Source organism: Microtus oregoni, unplaced genomic scaffold, assembly GCF_018167655.1.
Source record: "Microtus oregoni isolate MIOR12 unplaced genomic scaffold, Mior012 000010F_ref0000083, whole genome shotgun sequence".
NCBI classification, from domain to species: domain Eukaryota; kingdom Metazoa; phylum Chordata; class Mammalia; order Rodentia; family Cricetidae; genus Microtus; species Microtus oregoni.
In genome coordinates, this window is record NW_024543069.1 from 44,425,450 (window position 1) to 44,448,539 (window position 23,090).

The 23,090-nt window shown below is 45.8% G+C and overlaps 1 protein-coding gene across 13 annotated transcripts in view; it reads right to left on the reverse strand.

Moving 5' to 3' along the window:
• Tnik (TRAF2 and NCK interacting kinase) overlaps positions 1 to 23,090 on the reverse strand; it is a 440,041-nt gene that overhangs the window by 116,964 nt on the left and 299,987 nt on the right. For all 13 annotated transcript variants that reach the window (XM_041658945.1, XM_041658944.1, XM_041658954.1 and 10 more), the window contains exons 8-11: positions 19,549 to 19,603; positions 17,664 to 17,742; positions 9,809 to 9,984; positions 4,195 to 4,261 (exon numbers count right to left, since the gene is read on the reverse strand). In XM_041658945.1, coding sequence (XP_041514879.1) covers positions 4,195 to 4,261; positions 9,809 to 9,984; positions 17,664 to 17,742; positions 19,549 to 19,603 — 377 coding nt within the window. The remainder of the gene's footprint in view (positions 1 to 4,194; positions 4,262 to 9,808; positions 9,985 to 17,663; positions 17,743 to 19,548; positions 19,604 to 23,090) is intronic.

The window sequence follows — 23,090 nt, forward strand, 5'->3', positions numbered from 1 at the left end:
TGGGAGTGGCACTAAAGGGAGGTGTGGCCTGGTTGGAGTAGGTGTGGTCTTATTGGAGGAAGTGCGTCACTGTGGGGACTTTGAGGTCTCCTATGCTCAAACTACACCCAGTGAGGCAGACCACTTCCTGTTGATGCGCAAGATGTAGGACTCTCAGCTCCTGCTCCAGCACCATGTCTGCCTGCACTCTAACATGTCCCACCATGATGAAAATGCACTGAATCTCTGAAACTGCAAGCTACCCCAAATCAATGCTTTCTCCTTTAGAAGAGTTGTTGTGATCATGTTGTCTCTTCAATAACTAAGACAGAAGGGTTAAACTTTACAGTGGCCAGGAGCTGAGATAAGGATCAGGAAGCCCACTCCAGGGAGGTGAGAGGTGATGGAGAGAAAGGCTGCTCCAGGCAGAAGGACAAGCAAATTTAGACTTTGATGGAAACAGGCTGGTCTTGTCCTAGAACTGGTCTCTGGTCTTTCCTCCAGAGGCAGAAGCAACGAGAAGGCGTGTGGAGCAAGAATGATCAGAGACAGACCATCAAGGACACAGGTGGACGGGGGAGCCATGCCTACAAAGGCTGTCGGCTGAGTCGTAACACTGGCTTCAAAGTGGACTGTAGTCTGCATGGACAGGAGGGCAAAGCTAGCCATGTTTCCTGGTGGAGGCTTGACCCAGCAGGGAGCAGTGGGATGAAGCTCAACACGGTGGAAAGATCTAATGTGCAGGGTGAGGGATGGCTTGCACTTTCATTGGGTCTGCTGGTGACAGTAATGACAAGAGGAATGAGTTTCGGGACGCAGGGCAGGTTGTTGACAAGTGTATCAGGTTGGTTTTGGTGAGCTGTTAGAATCTGTGCGAGATGTTGCCAAAGGGAAGGTCAAGAGCTTCCCTGAGGGCACACCTTGGGCAGTTTGGGAGTCTCCTGGGAACCCCTCTACAACTTAGTGTCTGTGTAAAACTCTAAAGCAACTTCCAAACACTGGTGCTTGTACACATAAGTCAAACGCTGCGAGCAAAGCTGATGAGGTTGGGGACCCAATGCCACATGCAGACAAGGATGCCCCACTAATCTCAGCTGATGCTGAACTAATACCAGAAGACTGCAGTTATATTAATGACTCAGTTGCTAGCTCTGTGTATCGCCTGGTGACACCCCTGAGCTACCTTCTCACGTCTAAAATGTGAAAACCATCAGCTTTCTCTACGTTTTAGGATTTCAAGATGACTAATTAGACTCGTTCAAAAAATGGGACTTGGTGCATAATCTTCCCCATGATATAACAACATGTTATAATTATAGCTGGTGGCTCACCAAGTGACCCCTGACACATAGAAAGTCCTGGGAAGCTTGGATATCTCCAATATTCAAAGAACAGCATCAGCCTGACACAGCCATCTGGACTGGAGGCCGAGTGTGGCTTCTCTGACAGCAGGGAGTAAGGCCCTTAGTGCTAAAGAAGGCTTCATTCTGCATGGCACTGTTTGATGGCCATTGTCTTTATGCATCTCAAGTGGGGGCAGCTAACATGTTCTTTTCTTTTTTTTTAAGATTTATTCATTACATATACAATGTGCCTCCTGCATGTACACCTCCATGCCAGAAGAGGGCATCAGATCTCATTACAGATGGTTGTCAGCCATCATGTGGTTGCTGGGAATCGAACTCAGGACTTCTGGAAGAGCAGCCAGTGCTCTTAACCTCTGAGCCATTTCTCCAGCCCCCAGCTAACATGTTCTGACGGAAGAAAAGTATTCTCCTTTGGTCTTTATCCTTGAGAAATCCTGAGGCAGATGAGAGAGAAAAACTAACGGCCTTGTGAGCTCAGTCCCAACCTCCCAGGGTGGCTTAACAAGAACCCAGCTTGTCAGGTTCAAGTTGAGTTAGGACTGGAGTTCTCGCCTTCCCAGTGCTGCAACCCTAATACAGCTCGCTCCTCATGAGGCGCTGATTCCTAGTCAGCAAAGAAATGCTTCATAACTGTAATTTTGCTAATGGTATGAATTGGAGTGTACATATTTGATGTGTAGGATATTTGATACGTGACCAACAAAGGGGTTGCGACCCACGGGTGGAGAATTGCTGACATCAAAAGACAACAAGAAGCTGGAACAACATGTCAGTCAGTAAAGCATTTCCATGCAAGTGTGGGGACCTCATTAAACAGCTGGGTGTGGTGGCAATTGCTCGCAATCTCAGTGATGGAAGGGGAGACCACACGATCCCAGGAGCTCACTGGGCAGTTGGCCTGGCCTAGCCAGTGAGCCAGGCCACGGGAGCCCTTGTTCAAAACACAAAACTGAGCTCCATGGGACTGTGTTAAACTTGTTGCCTCATTTTGCTTTGTTTAGGCATTTTTGCCTTCCTGGCCTTTAGCTTGTATATTATGTTTTGATTTTGTGCTTTTATGGTTTTTTTGCTTTGCTTTGTTTTTGTGTTTCTTGAGCTCTTTTCTTTTTGATATTTTTTTTGGCCATTGTCTTGTTTGCCCGTTTTCTAAAGAGAGAAAGAGAAAGAAAGAGCATGGAGTTGGGTGGATGGGGAGGATCTGGAAGGAGGTGGGTGAGGGAAACTATCAGAATAACATGAAATAAGTCATTTTATATATGTTATATATATGTGTGTATATATATGGAAAAGAATATAACATATGAAAAAATCATTTATATATATACATATACATATATATATATTTCACATATATAAAAAAACAAGATAATGCTTGATGAATGATAGCTCAGGTTGTCCTTTTAAAGTCTATGCTGGCTAATTTTTGTCAACCTGATACAAGTTAGAGTCACCTGGGAGGAGGGAACCTTAGCTGAAGAATTGTCATTATCAGACTGACCACTAGGCATGCCTATGGGGGATTAGGGCCCAGTGTGGGCAGGTGATCCTAGGTTGTGTAAGAAAGCAGACTGAGCAAGCCACGGGGAACAAGCCAGTAACCAACATTTCTCCATGGTCTCTGCTTCAGTCCCTGCTTTGACGTCTCTCCATGATGAACTACAATCTCCATTCCAGAATAAACCCTTTCCTCCCCAAGTTGCTTTCGGTCAGTGTTTTATCACAGCAACGATACAGCAAGCTAGGATCGTCTCCACATGTAGCCACATATGCTCCCCGCACACATCAACATGCACACAGGGAGGAAGGGAGGGAAGGATGGAGAGAGAGAGGGAGGGAGAGAGAGAGGGAGGGAGAGAGGGAGGGAGAGAGAGAGGGAGGAAGGGAAGGAGGGAGGGAGGGAGGGAGGGAAGGAAAGAGGGAGGCAGGCAGGAAGAAAGGAAAGAAAGAACGAAGGAAGGAAGGAAGAAGAGGAAAAACGTTGTCTCTAGCTTATTTCTGCAGCGTGGTCCCTCGGCAGAACAGAACACTCTGTGAGTGAGGAAGCACCTGCTCCTTACGCTGCAATCCGAGGGCTAGAAACCTCAGAGGGCATGGACCCGTCATTCCCAACGACCTTTCTGCGTGTTCATTTTCTCCACAATTGCCAGTGCATGGTCCATGGGATGCACAGAGCTGATGCCCTTGGAACACTTTCACCACAGGGAACCCCAGCGCCATGAGCACACCAGCCTCAGTTACCCATAAATACAGATGGAAGGAAGTGGGACTCAAAACCAAGCAAGCCTCCAAATGTGGAGACAGCGACATTAAAGAGCGCTGGGATCCAGGGGACAACAGGAATGGTGGGGATGTTTCCACCAGGGTTCACCTCTGGAGGACAGTTTGATCTTCTAGAATCACCTCCTCCAGCCGTGGTTCGTGTGAAATACCAGGACACATGTCAGTAGCCATGGCCACCTGAAAGGCTTCCAAGAGGGATGACAGAAGCTGAACGACTCTAATCTGGAAATGTCACTTAGCTCTCTCCAAAGTCACAATTTTGAACACTCTCAGCACTGTGCTAGCCAAGAAATTGCTTCCTTTCTATTCCATATCTATATGTACGAGGAAACAAGGTCAAGAATACAGGCCATTCCTCTTGGTGGATAAGATAAAAAATATGCTGCTGATTTCTGCAGTGTTTGTAAGAGTCTGCCTAGGGAAAATTTCACACATCAATGAGTATGTGTATGGGTGATACATTAACTTCTGGTGTGTTCTTTGAGACAGAGCAATAAATCCAAAGGAGAGTGCGGTTTGAGTGAGCCCGCTCCAGTCTGGTTGTGGGAAGGCCCAACATTCCTCATACCTGGGTTCCCCGGAGTCGTTCTCTTCCTCTTCCTCCTCGCTTCCACTGTATTCATACTCAGTCTCATCTGGAGAGAAAGCACAGAGGGTTAGTGTAAAAGATGGTGCTGGCGCTCAGAACAAACCACCCCTGCTTCATCAGCGTCCATGAGCCACACCACTGTGCCAATGGACGGCATCTGTAGCCCCAATCCCATGAGATGGTGGAGCTGAAATACATGACTCACCTGTCTGTGACAGGGGTGGCATGAGCTAGCACAGGAGAATACACACACAAAAGCATGTGTAATGTGTTCTACTTGGTAGCAACACATGATCTCAGCACTAATCTATACTAAAAGCTTAGAACATGGGAAGTGCAGGGAATCCTAAATTTAATCCCACTCCTGTTTTTTTTTTTTTTAAAGAATAGGTAAATGTGATTGATTCACTAGGAACATTCATTTAATTTAGTAACATAATAAGCAACTTAATGTATAATAATAGGGTTGAATATTTGCTTTAAACACTATCAGTATACAATGAGAAAGACTCAAGCAGGAATACAAGATCGTCATTTCCATGGCTATAAAAACAGGAAACGAATGTTCTGATGGGCATCTCACATATGAGCAATTAGAGTTAAATGTTTCAGATTTGTTCTCTCATTTAATCTCTAAAATAAGGGAGGTAGTCAGATTGCAAACTTACAACATCTTCATATTAATAAAAGGTCCATCTGGGATGTATATTTAGAAAATATTGAAATGGTTCAATGTGAAAACCAAAGTCTCCCCTAACACATTCCATCCCATGCAGAAGCACACACAAGGCAATGGGAAGTGAGATTGGGGAGCAGCTGTCTCCCCTTGCTCAGAATGGAGGATGGGAGTAGTGAGCACTGAGGAGGTGCTGAGCTGGCAGGACAGGAAAATGACATTGTGAATGATGTGCCCCCACTGAGACTGTCCCCACCTAGCATTGTAGGCTCGAGGAACAGCGAGTCCTGAGAAGGCAGGTGTCTGGATGTGGGAAAGCAGATCGTGAAATCAAGGCCACCGGGATACAGTGACTCCCAGTGCTGTGCTCAGTACTTCTCTATAGGTGTGAGAAGCCCTTGGAGAAGCGTTGAAGCAAAACAAGAAGCCACAGGACGGTCACTTCTTTGTGGGTTATTAATTCCTAGCCTGAAGATATTCAACAGGACTGAAACTGCAATTTTGCTATATTTCCATTAGGAGGCAGTATTTAGAAGAAAATCAGATTGGCTAAAATTCTATGCAGATATCAGAGGATGAAGGAAAGGGAAATGGGATGAGCTTGTGTGTACTGTATAAATGTCAAGCAAGTCTCACACAGAAGGTGAGCAGCAAGTTCTCAGGCGGCCTGTTTTTAAAGAATGTTTTCACCAAACTTAAAGAACCTGCAATCAAATGTCTGTACCTCATATTGAAAAAGTGAGTTCTCACAATGGAAAAACAGTGTTCGGTTTTACTTAATGAAGGCAGCTGTAGTGAACAAAGAAGCACACGGTCACCCCAATCGCGTCTGTTTTCTAATGTAAACCTTTAACTTGCCCGTCTTTCCGATTTTAACATTTTATCAGGTCTGAGCTGGATTTCCTTTGCACTATAGGTCATATACAGCAGAAAAATAAAACTCTTCAGTTCTACCAAAAGCTAGTCATAAAGAGATCTAATGGAAAAGGTTAAAAAAAAATGAAAAGGAGATTTGAGCTGGAGAGGTGGCTCAGCAGTTAAGACCACCTTCTGGAGGACCAGGATTGATTCCCAGCATGCACATGGTGTCTCACAACCATCTAGAACTGTTCCACAGGATCTGATGCCTGCTTCTAGACTCTGGGTACTATACATCTGGAACTCCTGTTCCATGGCATCTGATGCCCTCTTCTAGACTCTGTGGGTACCATACACCTGAACTCCTGTTCCATGGCATCTGATGCCCTCTTCTAGACTCTGTGGTACCATAAGCATAAGGGATATACATATGTACATGAAGGTAGAACAACTCATACATACAAATTAAACAAATATTATTATTTTTAATGTGAAAGGGCCTGAAGAGATGTCTCAACAAATAAGAGCATGTGCTGCTCTTGTAGAGGACCTGGGTTTGGTTCTCATCTACATTGGAGGGCTCACAACCACCTGTAGCTCCAGTTCCAGGGGAATCTGATGCCCTCTTCAGGCCACCAAGGGCACCGCATGCAGATGGCACTCACAAATTCATGCAGGCAAAGAAAAACATATATAAACCACCTGGAAATTGGAAACAGACAAGATCACCTGAAGAAATTGGAAGCATGGGGGACAGGGGAGAAGGGAAAGGTTGAGGAGAACTTGAGGGAATGGGATAGTTGAGATGGAGTAAGGACAGAGGTGAGAGCAAGGAAAGAGATATCTTGATTGAGGCAGCTATTAGTAGATTCACAGAAATTTGGCTCTAGAGAAATTCCTAGGAATCCACAAGGCTGACACCAGCTAAGACCTTAAGCAATAGAGGAGAGGGGGCCCGATCTTGACTTGTCTTCTAGTCAGACTGATGATTATCTTAAATATCACCATAGAAACTTCATCCAACAACAGATGGAAACAGAGGCAGAGACCCACATCAGAACACTGTAGTGAGCTCCCAAGATCCAGTTGAAGAGTGAAAGGAATGAGAATATGAGCAAAGAGGTCAAGACCATGATGGGTTCATCCACTGAAACAGTTTACCTAAGCTAATGGGAGCTCACCAACTACAACTGGACTGGGAAGGAACAAGCATAGGACCAAACTAGTCCCTCTGAATGTGGTTGACAGTTGCATGGCTGGGGCAAATTGAGGGGTCACTGACAGTGGCACTGGGATTTGTATCTACTTCATGTACTGGCTTTTTGAGATCCTATTCTCTTTGGATGTATACCTTGCTCAGCCTAGATATAGTAGGGACCTTCCACAAAGCAATGTGCCTAACCATCTCTTAGGATTAGATGGTGGTAGGGTAGAAGGGTATGTGGAGGTAATGGGAGGAAGGGAAGGAGTGAAAATTTGGATTAGTATTTTTTTAATTTAATAAATTAAAAAAATCAATAGGTATTTTTAGAATGTGAGAGATCAAATCAAATCATTTATTCAGATTGAGAGCTTTTCTGATCTAATACTCTCCTTTGTTAATAGAAAAAATAAGACCAAAACTATGATTCTGGTAGATTTAAGTCCAAGCAGCAATCCTGATTCCTTTCATTTTGATACAGCCCTTGCCATGTACTTAGCTCCAGGTCCCCTGCTTTTCCACACTACAGAGAATGAAGTAGCCTTCCAATCATGATGGAACCACAATTTCTATGTTACATTTCAGTATTTGTGGCACCAAAATTTGAAAACAATCTAAAGCACAAATTTTTCCCAATTTTATTCACTGAGTCCTCAGAAGGTCCCTTGAATAGTTCCCAAAAGTGATGGGTCAAAAAAGAATAGACTAAGAGTGAGTGCCAAAGTTTAACTATGTACTAGATACAGTAGTAAGCATTTTACATACATTATCTTCTTCAGTCTTTGCAATGATGCTAGGCAGGAAGTTATTATGTCATTGTGGTTGCCCAGTCCTTTTTTTAAGGGATGAGAAAACTGGGGTTGCTGTGAAACAATGGTCTTGTATTGTTTTAATAAAACACTGACTGGCCAGTAGCCAGGCAGGAAGTATAGGCAGGGTAACCAGGCACGAAGTAAACGTGGGGTGACAAGAACAGGAGAATTCTGGGAAGAGGTAAACTCAGCCTGCAGTCATCACAGAGGAAGCAAGATGAGAATGCCTCACTGATAAAAGGTACCAAGCCACATGGCCAAAATAGACACTAATGGGCTAATTTAAGATGTAAGAATTAGTTAATAAGAAGCCTGAGCTGATAGGCCAACCAGTTTATAATTAATGTAGACCTCTGTGTGTTTCTTTAGGGACCAGAGGCGACAGAAACCTCTGTCAACATGGGGTGAATTTCACATAACAGAGTCAGAGTTGGAATCTGAACCCAGAATCTGATCTTAAAGCAGTCAGACTATTTAGCCTACTCAGTATGTACATATAAACTCCCTCTTAAAGAATAGGCACTTAATGGCTGTATATTTGACATAATGCTCTCAAGTGCGGTTTTGAACATTTCACTTAATGGCATGGTCCAAGACTAAAACGACAAGGAGTTGTTGAAAAGTCAGAGATCTAGATCTTTCCAAAACCAACCTACAGCTTTGTTTTTGGGTCTAGCAGCTCCAGCTGGGCTGGTCTTTGGGACCTCATAAACATCTTATGCCTACTGACCCACACTGGAGATGAAGGCCTCACCACCTCCCACTTATGTCTCAGTAAACTGAACTCTTTCGGAGTCCCTGAGACTGGCTGATGAAGCAAGAGCCATTTTCTTGAAGGGTTGCTGAAGAGTTGTCCACCTCCCTGGCTTCTGCTGATGCTACCAGTCAATCCAGTCTGTTTACCACCTCCATGCCTCTCTTCATACTTGTTGCTGCTTTGTTATTACAAAGAAACAAGATTTACACAGTGAGAGGCTTCCATCTGGTGCTGTCTGCTAACTTCTGTCTGCTGCCCTGTACTAAGGACAGGAGAGGGGGAGGAGAAGAAGGAACTGGGAAAAGTACACCCACCTCCCCAAGCCTCTGGTCTAGCACACTCACCTACTCTGGCCTCTGGTCTAGCACACTCACCTACTCTGGCCTTTGGTCTAGCACACTCACCTACTCTGGCCACTGGCCTAGCACACTCACCTACTCTAGCCTCTGGTCTAGAACACCCACCTACTCTGGCCTCTGGTCCAGCACACTCACCTACCGTAGCCTCTGGTCTAGCACACCCACCTACTCTGGCCTCTGGTCTAGCACACTCACCTCGTCCTGCCTCTGGTCTAGTACACCAACCTCCTCTAGCCTCTGGCCTCCCTAGAACTCCTGTTAGACCTTGGGCTTCTTGTCCTCCCTACCTTATGCTTAGCTGGCCACAAGTCCTGCACCAGAACACGCAGCTGTAAGCGACCATTCCAACAACTTGGGCATGGTCCCAGTGTCTCAAATCTGGGCTCCTGTGCTCTCCATGGCACAGAGAAGATTATGGAAGAGGAATTTGTGCATCTACGAAATGAAGAAGTGCACCTCAGGACCTTTGGCTCAAAATCTGATGCCTGCCGCTAGCCTGACAACCTAGTGAGCCTCTCTGACAGACCCAGTGAGGAGTTCTGTCTGAGTTCCCCACGACTGAATTAGAAACAGATCTTGGAGCACAGAGACATAAATGCTGATGGCTGTCAATACAGAAAAAATGTCAGTTAGATGAATTCTGTAGGTTGTCTGCCATGTGTAGATGTCACTGTTTGAAACGTGAATATTCATTTGAGTTAAGATAAATCACTTGTCATTTAGGAGCTTGGAGTGTCACTAGCACGGCTTTGTTTGCTGCCTAGAAGAAGAGGGGCTGTTGCCACAGGCCATTTTTTTCCATGGAGATTTGCCTTCAATGGTGATTTCATTCCACCAATGCCCAAGGCTATGATCTACCAGGCCATCCCTCACCCAAAAGAATAACACTGTCTTTTGTTTCCTTCTCAGAAATACAAATGTTCAGCGAACCTTTTTCTCCCCGCTTTTTCTTTGTCCTGTCGATATGGTCCTTCAGCTGAATGCGGACCTGCCTTTCATTAGGTTGGTCTCGAATGAATGGATGCTTCATCAGCTGTTCCGTGGCTGGTCGCTGGCTGTGATTCTTTACCAAGCAGCTCTCAATAAATGACTGGAATTTTTTTGACCTGCCAAACAAAAGAGATGAACTCGCAGATAAAATGACAACATAAAAGAAAAGCAAATACATCCTTTGAAATGTGGCTTTAAAAAGGAAAAAAAGAAATGGCCATACTGTGAGTACAGGGATCATCCAATCACAAACCAACCTCAATATATTAGCACAATAAAGTTTAAAGGTCAAATCACAATCAGCATACATATAAGGTAACATATGGTAGTTATTATATGCATGGGAACATTGTCACACAGGGAACAGTCCCTTACACAAAAGGTTGGGAGGAATCAAGAGGAAAAGACCTCTGTGGGAAGCAAGCAGCACTTTATCTATGACTCCTAGAAAGCCTGGCTTCCTCCTAGATAAACTCTATGCTAAGAAGGTCTGGGAGCAGGGAAGGCCTGGAGGCAGATACCACACAGGTAATCAGGGTGGCGGTAAGGCCCCAAGGCAGCTGAAGTAACTGTAGACTTGTGGACTGGAGCCAGGAACTGTGGGTGGGGCATGTGTGTTCCTGCTGGAAGTTTCCAGGAGTGATCCAGAGCTCAGTGGGACCCCTGATACCTGAGCAGCTTGCCTACTCAGCAGGAAGCCATTTCCTTTTGCTCTCTGTCGCCCTCCTGTGGCTGCACTGAGGATCCCAGAAGAATCCCTTTCTCAAATTCCCCAACAGGGACATTTCCCAGAAATGTATTTAGTTCAGGCTCTAGAAGTGTCTTCCACACACAGAATATCATGTGTAGCACGTCCTCCAGTATCCAAGTGCAAGGGCTGGGAGAAGACTCAGCAGGTAAAGCCTGGTGGGTACTGAGCAGCTGCTATCCTAGCCCTAGAGGGAGGTGGGGGAGACTTAAAGGATGTCTCGGAGCAGAGGTAGACTCACCAGCATCAGGAGAGACCTTTATCAACAAAGTGGACGAGAGAACCAACTCCTGAAAGTTGTCCCTTGACCTCTGCACGTGCACTACGGCATGTGCTTACCTACACAAACACACACATACACATACGCACACACACACACACACACACCATGAACCATGAATCCACGCATGCACACACACATGCACACACATACACACACACATGCACTCACGCATGCACGCACACCGTGAATGCATGCATGCACACACTCACACACATATACACACAGAGAATGCTTACTATATATTACATATGCAATAAAAATAATTTCAGAGAGAATACATTTAGGATATTCTCTGCTTCTTACCTTATGCCACGTTTTTCAAATAATATATTTTCTTCTTACATTTCTAAATTATGTATACATTTATAAAGTATCTCGCATCCATCTAAAAGCAATGTAGCATCCTTAGCTACTGCCTGTCTCACAGATGAATTCGGGTTGGCTATGTCATGAACATAGTGAGAACAGAACCATCCATATACCTGCTTTGGTGACCTCCAGCTCAAACTCCATTCTTTTTTACTGGAAGTTTTCAGAGGTGCCAGGAAGTGCCCAAGTCATTGTCACATTGTGAGCAAACTACCTGCACTACACATGCAGTGGATGAATGCACGGACGTACATATGGATCTGCCTGACAACAGTGTGTCCTGGCTGCATCCCAATCTGTGCTTGTGAGAAGCCTGAAGGGAGGTCTGAGGACTGGGGAGATGGCTCGGTGGATAAAGTGCTTGCTGTGCAAGCACAAGGACCTGCATTTGGGCCGCTAGCATCCATGTGCACAGCTAGAATGGCGGTGTGCACCTCTAGCACCCATGTGCACAGCTAGAACGGCGGTGTGCATCTTTAGCACCCATGTGCACAGCTAGAATGGCGGTGTGCACCTCTAGCACCCATGTGCACAGCTAGAACGGCGGTGTGCACCTCTAGCACCCATGTGCACAGCTAGAACGGCGGTGTGCATCTTTAGCACCCATGTGCACAGCTAGAACGGCGGTGTGCACCTCTAGCACCCATGTGCACAGCTAGAACGGCGGTGTGCACCTCTAGCACCCATGTGCACAGCTAGAACGGCGGTGTGCACCTCTAGCACCCATGTGCACAGCTAGAACGGCGGTGTGCACCTAGAATCCCTCTGTTGGGAATGGGGTACAGGACAGGCAGATCCTTAGAGCTAACTGACAGAGCTAATAGTCTAGCCTTTTAGTTAGTTCCAGGGTGCTAGAGGTGCACACCGCCGTTCTAGCTGTGCACATGGATGCTAGCGGCCCAAATGCAGGTCCTTGTTAGTTAGGTCTTTTAGACAGTCTCAACTGTGAGATGAAAGGGATTGAGGCGGTCACCCGACACTGTCTTTTGGCTTCCAAATAGGTGTGTGCAAATGTGCATGTGCTCTAGCCCATATATGTATACTACACACACACACACACACACACAGAGAGAGAGAGAGAGAGAGAGAGAGAGAGAGAGAGAGACATAGAGAGAGATTGGTTGCAAGGAATAATATGATTTTCTTTCTCAGATCAATCAAATAAAAATCCTGAAAAAAGACTCATCTAAAGAATGAACTGGGAACTATAACACTAAGCTCAAAAAACAGTAGCAAACCTGGCAAATTCCATACAGGGCTGCCGTGGGCAGGAAAATCTCCATCAAAAAGATGAAAACAAAAGCGACTTATGACAGAGCTATTAAATATTCACAAGGAATGAAACAGTTCTCTCACTGGCAGCTAGGAAGAAGTGCTTGTTTTTTTTTTATTGTAAAGTGCTCTGCTATTAATTAGAGGGTGATAAATAAAAGCAATCACATCCAATTTGAGAAATGAGATCCAGACCTCAATAGACTGTGCATTCCTTTATCTGAGACTGACATCTGAAAACAAAACAACCAAAAAAAAAAAAAAGCCAGAAAGCCTCCAGTTCTGCAGGCAGAACTAGAACTGTGTGTTAGCAGTGCTCCCTTAGCAGAGCCCCCTGTGAGAGTTCCCTTTCCAGAGCTCTGCTGGAGGGAAGGGCCTGGCAGAGAACGGCTGGGCGTCCGAATGACAGAGATAATGGACTGTGTTCTATAAAGGCATCATTTGAAGAGATAATGTTGCTCACTTAAAATACATTCTCATATCCAGTGTGTTGGCACATTCCCCAAATTGCAGCAACTTGAAAGGCTGAGGCAGGAGGATCACCAGGAGTTTAAATATATATATATATATATATACACATATATATATACACACATATATATGTATGTATATATATGTGTGTATATACATACATATATATGTATGTATATATATGAAGCTGTATGGGTTATACAGTACATCTGAGCTGAGGACAACTGGGACTAACAGAGGAACCCTGTCTCCACAAAACAAAACCAAAGTAAACTCCCCACATCTTCAAAGAAGGGGTCACTTATTTTCTAAGTTAGTGTGACCAAGGAATCAATATGTTTAATTGCACATTTAATCACAGTACTTCATGGGTGCTGAATACCTGCTCACTGGGTGTTTCAATGGGTTAAAAGTAAATTTAGAGTACTGTTGGTAACTTAGCATTGTCTCTTAGAATAATAATAATAATGTAATTAAATAATTAAAAATAACTTAAATAATAAAAGGTAACCCCCAGGAAGGTTAGTGACACAGTCTTGCCAAGAGGCGGATGAAGTGCTGCATGACAAGAGGTGATGGGCACGAGAGATGGATGACTTTGGATGGAAAGGGAATGCTAGTGGCTAGTGTTTGGTGTTTACAGTCTGAGGTTCGACAGACTCACCCCAGTTACACACCGAAGTTGCTTACATCCACATTGACAAATTTGGCCTTGAAAGTCTGTCATGGCCCTATGCTAGTTCTCACTACCCCATTTCTCTTCCTTGGACTTCAGCACTTACTGTATGACTCATGACAAATGGCTTAACTTTTCTGGGCCCATTTCTGTGACTGCAAATACAACCGTCTCCAGAACTTATTCAAGTTAATCCCTTTAAAATGCTTCTTGTGATTAGCACGAGCACACTGCAGGGACATTTGACAATTATCTGAGTACCACTGGACTCAAGGAAGAGAAAATTCTTTCCTAAGGACTGCAACACAGAAATGAGACATTACTAATATCCCCCATGCGTGTGTGTGCATACACACACACACACACACACACACACACACACACACACACACAAACTTCTGTTGAATAAAATGGGCACTGTCAAGCCCTGTTCAGTGACAGGGAGATGTTTGAAATACGACATTGTTCTTGTGAGACATCACAGAATATTTCTGCTCAGTGGAGTTGGCCAGAGTCACCAGGTGGTCCTGTCCATTGCTAGCTAAAATGGTATCGAGCATGTGACTGCACAATGTTCATTAAGGGAATTGATCTAGATATATTTGATTTCAAAAAAACTGAACAGAAAAGGTTAATTTCAAAGCTTGTGGGTTTTGATTTTGATGAAGTACACAGTCACAATACAAACTTGCAAATTCAATTTATTTAGAATATTTCATGACATCTACTTTATATCATCATTATTTTATTTGGAACACACACACACCTTTATCCTTTCTCGAAACAAAAGTGCCCTGACAGCAGGCATGGAGTGTGAAAAATAGTGAGGCTTGTGGGTCTGGTGTGTACTGGCTAGGGTTTTTTTTTTTTTTTTTTTTTTTTTTTGTCAACTTGATACAATCTAGGGTCTTTTGGGAAGAGCTATCTTCAAATGAGAAAATGCCTCTATCAGATTAGCCCGCAGGCAAGTCTTATAGGGGCATTTTCTTGGTTAATGATTGATATAAGAGGACCCAGCTCCCTGTGGGCATGGAGGACTTGCAGCAAGGTTTTCAAAAGCTGCTGAGGTCAGGCAATGGGTGGCAGAGTCAGATCCTCTTCAGGAAGGCCCCATGAGCCCGGACATAGGGCTGTGAAAGGAAGCCTCACTCAGGATGTCAGAGAGCCAGGATTGTGGGGTGTTCACTGAGGAAAGCCATTCTAAGACAGGCTGTGTGTGCTGGAGATAGAGCAAGAGAGGCAAGGCCAGTGGAGACCAGAGGACACTACCACGGTGTGAGATGCTTGGAATGGAGCTATGGGATTTGTTTCCCATGCTAGGTGCAGTCCTGGCCTATGCCCTATTTTCCCTTTCTGTCACCATATTCCTTTCCTCTTAGAATGAAAACTTTCATTTTGTGCACTGTAAATCAGAAATAGTTGACTTAGTTTTTAACTTTACAGGTTATCACAGCTAAGAGACTACCTTGGGTATCACCAGAGACTTTGGGCTTTTGAGCAATTAGATCTCAAACTGTTTAGATTTGGGGGACTCTTAAAGATGAACTAAATCTACATTGCTCTATGAGATGATCATGAGTCTTCGAGGTCCAGGGGTGGAATTTTAAAGCTTAAATGATATGTCTGAGTGTCCAGCAGACAAGGGTGGACTTGAGGTGTTTCATCTTCATTGCCGGCCTACCCAGACCTGGAATCACCTGGGAGACATACACCCAAGTGTGGTGGTAAGGGCACGACCAGATGGCAGGTGCAATCTAGGGGGGAAGATCTGTCTTGAATGTGGGCAGCACTGTGCACGGATTAGAGTCTCTGTTTTAATGAAGAGGAAGGAGGAGCACACCTGAACATCAGCACTCACCTCTCTCTGGCTCTTGACTGTGGACATAGTGTGACAACTGTTTCACACCCCCACTGCCTTAATTTCCCCTCGTGACAGACTGTGTCACTTCTCTAATTGTGGGCTTTGTCAGGAGTTTTGTCCCAGAAACAGTGCAGGGATAGACGCGGCCCCTTAGGTGACATACCTCTGGATGGCCTCTGTGGGTGAGCTCAAAATATCTCCCCAGAACCGTGAAGAAAGGGGAGGAGGCTTAGCGGCAGGGGACAGGAAGTAATACCCGCGCCACATAGCAGGCTCTCCTAGGGAGCTTGGCACACTCCAAGCAGGAATCTGGCAGGCAGCAGGCTTTGCTATGTCGCTGCTGTTGCTTCCAGGGGAGGGAACGGAGCTGGCTCCCCTCTCCGGGAGTGGGATCCCGGGAGGAGAGAGAAGAAATGGCAGCAGAGAGAGGAAGGGTCCTCTTGTGCTCTTCATGGTGCCCAATGAAAGGCTGTTGCTGGGGAGAGAACGCGTCTGGTACCACGGTGACCCTCTGAGAGGAAGGAGAGCAGAAAAGCTTTGCCTTCGGTTACCAATAGCAACTCACACTCCCCCTTGCCGGTCTGGCGACTTAGAGACTGTCATTGCTGGTGGCTTTTCTGTTTCCTTCCCCTCTCTCTGTAGTGTGCCTTTCCTCCATTCAGCTGGGGTTGCTATGTCATTACCAGCTGATTGGTACTAATTAAGCCTGCTCTATGTGGTGGGTGTGTGCTGTGGGTGGGAAACACGAGGACGCCAGTCAAGGGCCTGAGCCTCAAGTCATATGAAAAGGGCCAAATGACTTGTTCCTTTTCAGTTGAACTGCCCAGGACTTACATCTAGGAGGGAGAATAGTAGGAGGTCACAGGGGGGCAGGGATTAACTCCAAGACAAGAAGAACCAGAGATGAAAGAATGTAAAAGAAGGCCATGCCACTTCTGTAGCAGGGGAGGGGAACATCAGATTTTTGTTACAGAATAATAAGATGTACAAACGGAAGTGACAGCTCATATCCGGCTTAACCTGAGGACTCCATTTTCACACCTCACCAGATCGTTCACCATCCACATTCCCATCATGGCCCCTCATGATAGTGTGCATGTGGTAGTTCTTTAGAACAAGTCACCTTCATGTCAGGACAAGCTTACTAAGAACAAAGGTTATACTGCTTTCCCCAAAATAGGAAGCCAGCATGCCCTGTCACAGAGAGAAAGAGACTAAAAAAAACCCCACAAAGATCCACAATTTCCCATGCCAGAGACATCGCATGGACCATTAGCGGGTCTGTGTGGGTGTGCGGGGAACCACTGTCTTGAGGACTAGAAGCCAGTCAATCTAATGAGCTGACTCTAAATCGTCACATCTCTGATGAAAAGTGCCATGTAGTCAGGAAAACACACTGCGGTCATAAATCATGGCGTTTGCGTGCCATTACTTGGGTTTCATTTTGGCTAATGGCTCTTTGCCGTGAGGATAGGGTTAACAATGTGCTGTACTGACAGCAGTTAATGAAGCTGCTAGTCCAAGATGAATGGTAGCTTGCAGAATGTCACCTGCATGCTGCGGGATGCATCCTTCTAATCCACCCGGAAGGACCTGGAGAGGGATCCGAGGCAATTCAAAAGATCTCAGAGAGGCTGAGCACATGGCTAAGTCAATACAGTGCTTGTCCTGCAAGCACAAGGACCCGAGTTCAGATCCCCAGCACACACATGGTACAGTAGCCAGGTACAGTAGCATGTGTCTGTAACCTCAGTGTTATGAAACCTGAGCCAGGGGGATTGATGGGTCTCACTGGCCAGCCAGTCCAGGCAAAGTGGTGACCTCTGTGTAATGAAACACCCTTTCTATAAAACTAAGGTAAGGAAGCCACTGTGAATGATAATTGAGGTCAACCCATGGCCTCTGCACTCAAGCACACATGTGCACCTGCAGCAGACACATGTTCACACACACACACACACAAACATACACACACATACACACACACACATACACACACACATACACACACACACACACATACACACACACACACACACATACACACACACACACAGGAAGGAGCACAAGAAAGCTTTGTCCTCATATCTGCAAACTACTGGAGGGCAAACTCACCACTTCTTAGACTTGAGGCGAGGTGCTGGGTTCCGGGGGATGAGGAAGAGGGCTCTCATAGGATGCATGTCACAGAGGGCTGTGGGAGACCGAAAACAAGAACCAGAGCCAGTCAGAGGCCAAATCCACGCTACCATCTTAGCTGTGCAGAAAACACTGCACAAGTGTTCAGTGTCCATAAGGCGCCTGCTAGGAAGGGGTCAGATGCCCAGATACTCTGTTGAGCAAGCTTTTCAAAGGGCTAGTGTCTAATTAGATGAATATCATAAAATGCCCATTTTAAGCAGATACTAACAATCCTAGTAACCACAACTTCATGTCATAAGGAAAATAAGCTAAAGGGCCAAACATTAGCCATCTCTGCTGTAGGTAGCCAGCTGCCATTCAAAATCAACAGCAGCAGATGTCAGCTATGATTGGCGTGGCTGAGGTAATTTTCTTTAACAAAAGCCTAAGCTATAATCTATGAGGCATCAAGACATCCACAGCCACAGCCCTATCTCCCTATTGGAGGTTCATGCAAGCACTGCTATCTACACACATTTCTAGGCTCTTGGTACCCTGCCAGGACACCAAATGTCCCGAGCAGCTTTCAGGTTTCATGGGGTGCCTTGAGTTTGAAACCCTCCAGCCCCAGGATGACCACGGGATGAAGTCAGCTCATAAACAATATCGTGAGCACACTCTACATTCTAATTTCAATCCACATATCCTATTGCTTACTTTCTAACAGTGAGAATACATTTTTTTTGGTACCAAGATTGAGAATATATGCTCCCTCGATGCCAGAGGAGTCTGTGGGTAGTTTATTTTTAGTCTTGTCTACCACTCAGAATGATAACACACTTTTAAGAGTGTGGTATCTGAAATTTGGCGACTCACAAATGTCATCATGAGCAAAGAAAATTTTGTCAACAAACACGTCCAAGTCAATCACGCCGCACATGGATTCAAGGAACTTAAGGAAAATAAGAGGGCAGCGTGGACTCTGAGAGTCCTGAGTCTAAGAATGAACGGTCACGAATGTCTTTGCAGGTCTTTTCAGCTCTGCAAGGGGTGGATAAGAAGGTGTGAAGGCATGGGAATGCTCATGCAAGGACACTCCTAGGGGATGGAGCAGGGGCCAGCAAAGAGTCATGCTATAGTGATGCAATCCTAGCCCAGGGTGGAGGAGGGAAGGTGGGTCCTAGATGTCCTGTAGTCCCAGGCAGGGACAGCTAGGTATTAGGGTGTTGCTTGAATCACAGCTGCCTGCAAAGTGAACCCATGTCTTCCAGGAAAGGGTGTGTTGGTGTCTACTAAGGTTGGCACTGACAGGGACAGTCAGGGAGTTCTGGGAGGTACAGCCTCAATCCTCCACCACGGCAACAGCTTCCAGAGGTCTTCTTTGGTGCTAGAGCAAAGTTCCAAGGGACTAGGGAGGTTCTCAAGATTGCAAGCATCTGGGACACTGCTCCTATAAGGGCAGGGACATCTTTAATCCCAAATTCTAATATTTCCAGAAGAGGCGCAGCCTCTGAGTGCAGGTGCTTGTGAAAGCTGCGCCTAGGAATTGAGCTTTGGAGCTCTGTACATGGGAGCTGACATTGTCTGTGGTTGCGCCAAGTTCTGTGTGAGGCAGAGTGCCTCAGGAGTGAGCCCCACTGTAAGTGGGTAAGGCAAAAAGACTCGCCCAGGTTAGTGTTCTTTTTCCTAGCAAAACCACGCTGCTCTGAAATGAACAGACATCCTGGCTGATTTAAGATCCTCCTGCTCCTTAAATATGCCAGAGCAGACCCATGCCAGGCTCAGTGGAGCAGAAGGAGTCCAACCGCAGGCCTGGCAAGGAGCCTGCAGGACCCGCAGGACCACCCAGCAGCAAATGTTACCCAGGGAAGGAACTTACGGGGTGCTCCTTCTGCCATCTCGATGGCGGTGATTCCCAAAGACCACAAGTCACTCTGTAAAACAAGAAAGCACAGATACACACAAATTCAATTAACAGAGGACAATTTGGTTAAACCTGGTAATGACTTCAGAACTGCCTATGGGGAAGTCAATCCATTGTCTGTTTGCAAACCTATTTCTCCCACCCAGCTGCGGAGCTGGAGGAGTCACGCTCGCTTTTCTCTGCACGTATTTTTCCTGGTGCCTGGCATATGGTATGTTTCCAATAAACGTATGAAAACACATATAAGGGCTTTTAAAGTTAATTTATTACTGAGACTTACATGTCAGTGGAGCCATAGGAAATTTTGCTGTTTCCAGTTTTTTAACTTGTGTAAAATAAGGGTTTCACGATACTATTACATCTGCCTAGCATCTACTTTCCTCCCATCTCTCTTCCAGCCTCCTCTTTTCCCCTTCCACACTCTTGTTAGTCTCCTTCCTCCTCCCAGATAGGGTCCCCCTCCCATCTGCTCTTCGTCTCAGACACAGTTTTTTCTTTCAATGCTTTTATTGGGCTATAGCTGTTACATAGTACATTGCACATGTATGAAGATACCACCCGCTAAGGTGTGGCACTCCTGCGACTCCGCCATCATGTCAAGGCAGCAAGTATAACCCCCAGGAGACTGCACTCTCCCCTTGTGGGTTTCCCCTTCTTTCCCGGCTCTCTTTCCATCACTGTAGATTACATCTTCCAAATTTCATAAAAAAAAAAAAGTAGGTGGCCCTTTGCATCTGTTTTTTTTTTTTCACTCATGAAACATTCTGGAAGGCCCTCCTGATTGCATCATATTTTGATATTTGTGTCTTTTTGTCATTTTAGCAGTATTCTACTAAGCGGATGTACTGGAGTCAGATACACTTGCTGAGAGATATTTGGAGTGTGTCCAGTTTGGGCTACTCTACAGAAAATGGTTGCAAACCCTGGTGTCTAAGCCTTGGGGACAAGCTTTTATGCTTTCTAAATAAACTCAGAACTTCCGAACCATTTAGTAGGTATTAGTCACATTCAATGTGTCCAGTGCACAACATTGTAGCCGTTACAATGACAGGACGAGGATGGGAGGTTCTGAGGGGGGACTTCACGGGCATTTCAGTACAGGCTCTCTCGCTCATTTATAGACTGCCATGGAGGACAGGTCTTCAGCTCTAACTGCCTTCTTTTTTGTTTTTCAAGACAGGGTTTCTCTGTAGCGTTGAAGCCTATCCTAAAACTATCTCTTGTAGACCAGGCTGGCCTCGAACTCACAGAGATCTGCCTGCCTCTGCCTCCCGAGTGCTTCTACCTTGCCTTCTTACATTTGGCTGACTGTCATGTCCTAGTCAGAGTTTTCCATGGCCAGGGCTTCCCGCTTTACTGGAAGGAATCTCCATGTCTCTCTATTCATGTGTGGTGATCTCTAAGAACGTCATCCCATGTCAACAGGACAAGGAGGAAACCATGAAACAAGCCCAGAGGATGCTTGCTGCTCCCTCCTCTCAGCTGATGGGTAAAAACACCTAAGGTCCAGGGATTGCATTCTGATATCATCTGCCATCACACTCCCAGGGTTTTAGGGGTTTTATGTACATTATTCAAAATTCTTCCTTGTAATTCTCCTTTGCACTCAAATTATAAATATCAAAGTGAAGCTTCCTTGCTATCCCCATCAAACAAATGTCAAGGGCACAAGAAGGTGTGTGTGGGGGGAGGGTATAATTGGAAGGGAGTCATGGACTACATGCTGAGTCATTCCCTGGCACTGAATTCCTCAGTAGCCTGTGACTGGCAGGCAGCCTGCTCAGTATATGAGCAGAGTTCCTTAAGATATACAAAGGGATATACTGGGTGCCTCGCCTACCTCCCAGATTGCAGTCCCCTTAGAGCAGGTAGCAATGGGGACACTGAGGTGCTGGGCCAACACAGCAGTGCGGGGAGTCAACTGCTGTCCTCGCTCTCTGTTCCTTTTCCGGATTTCTTCCAGAACTCTAGATGATATAAACACTCTCAGAATGTGCGTGTTCCATCAAATGACCGTTTCTTGTGTTGGCTCAGGTGTGTAACGCGACAAAGATGAGAACATGGCTCTCTTGTACCTGGCTTTACAGTTGGCGCACAGAGTGGCTTTGGAACAGGAGAGAACATCAAGACACCACCTGTATGGGTGGTGTCAGACAGGAAACGGAGAAGAGCTGGAAGTGGAGAGTCAGCATCAAAGGTCCCTGTGCTGTTCTAATAGTACTCCAGTGTCCTCAGGACTTGCTATTTTCTCCAGCCGTTTCCCAAAAGCCTCGGAACAGAGTATCTCTGGAGCATGAGGAAGCAAGGCTCTCTGCTGCTAACTGCCAGGGTAGGGGTGGATTGGAATGGCCTTCAGGCCCAGGGTGCTCTGTGCTGTGTGACAGTTCACACATTTGAAAAGAAATGTCGGCAACAAGCTGAGAGGGCTCCAGGCCAACCTTCAGAGAGAGAAAAATTACAGCGCAGCCAGGCTCATTTCTGTTTCTGAGTTTCTGTTCAAACTTTCTCACATGGAGGAGAGGTGGCAAAGAGGACAGACCCATGGGGATGTGCAAGCTGGCCTCTCTTTTCTCCCTCCACCCTTGAGGAAGTCTGGATCCCGGCAGCTTCCTTCTGCTGTGCCAAACACTGGCTTTTCTCGCGTTAGCCGCTCACACAGGTGATGGCCATCACTATCCTGTCTATTGACACATCACTAGTTTAATGCAGTCTGTGTTTTATATGCCCTTTGCCTCAACACATAATGCACACACACACACACACACCCAGGGTGGGAACAGGGAGAGGGAGAGAGATGGAGAAGGAGGGAGATGGAGAGAGGGAGAGAAAGAGAAAGAGAGAGGGAGCGAGGGGGCAATAAGCCTGTGTTTTGTTGGTCTTTGTTTTGTTGACTGGACAGTATGGTACATAGTAAACTCTATTTATAGATGTGATGAATGAACAGGAAAGGAGCCATGGTCCAGGCTGCCTGCTGTCTTCACAGACCTCCTTCCCCCAGATCACTGAGTCCATATAGAAAATGGAGCTGGCTCTGTTATCACAATGCCAGGTCTAGAGAATTCATCTTTAAGTCAGCAACCCACAAATAATTGTCCCTGACTCTTACTCTGTCCACAAGTGAGTGAGGTGTTGGAGAAACAAAGGAGCAGAGATTCAGTGACATCCCATTCCTATGCTGCAAAGCTAGCCTTAGCTTCCTAGAGGAGATGTAGGTTGGTAGAGAGAACATGTTTCAAAAGCAGACACAGCCAGACTTGATTCCACGTTCCTGATTTAGTGACTTGCAGAATGCTGCCCAGCTTAGCTTTCTCAACGGCACAGAAGGTGCTGGTGGCATGCATGTTTTCAGGAACGCTGCCTAGCACAAAATCTGGTGCACAACGGGGCTCAAGCATATGGATTTTCCTTCCTGCACTGCTGGGTGAGGGTCCATGGCCCCCAGTTTGGTTGTCATGGTTTTCTTCCATGCACTTCTGGCAGACATCACTTGTTGGCTA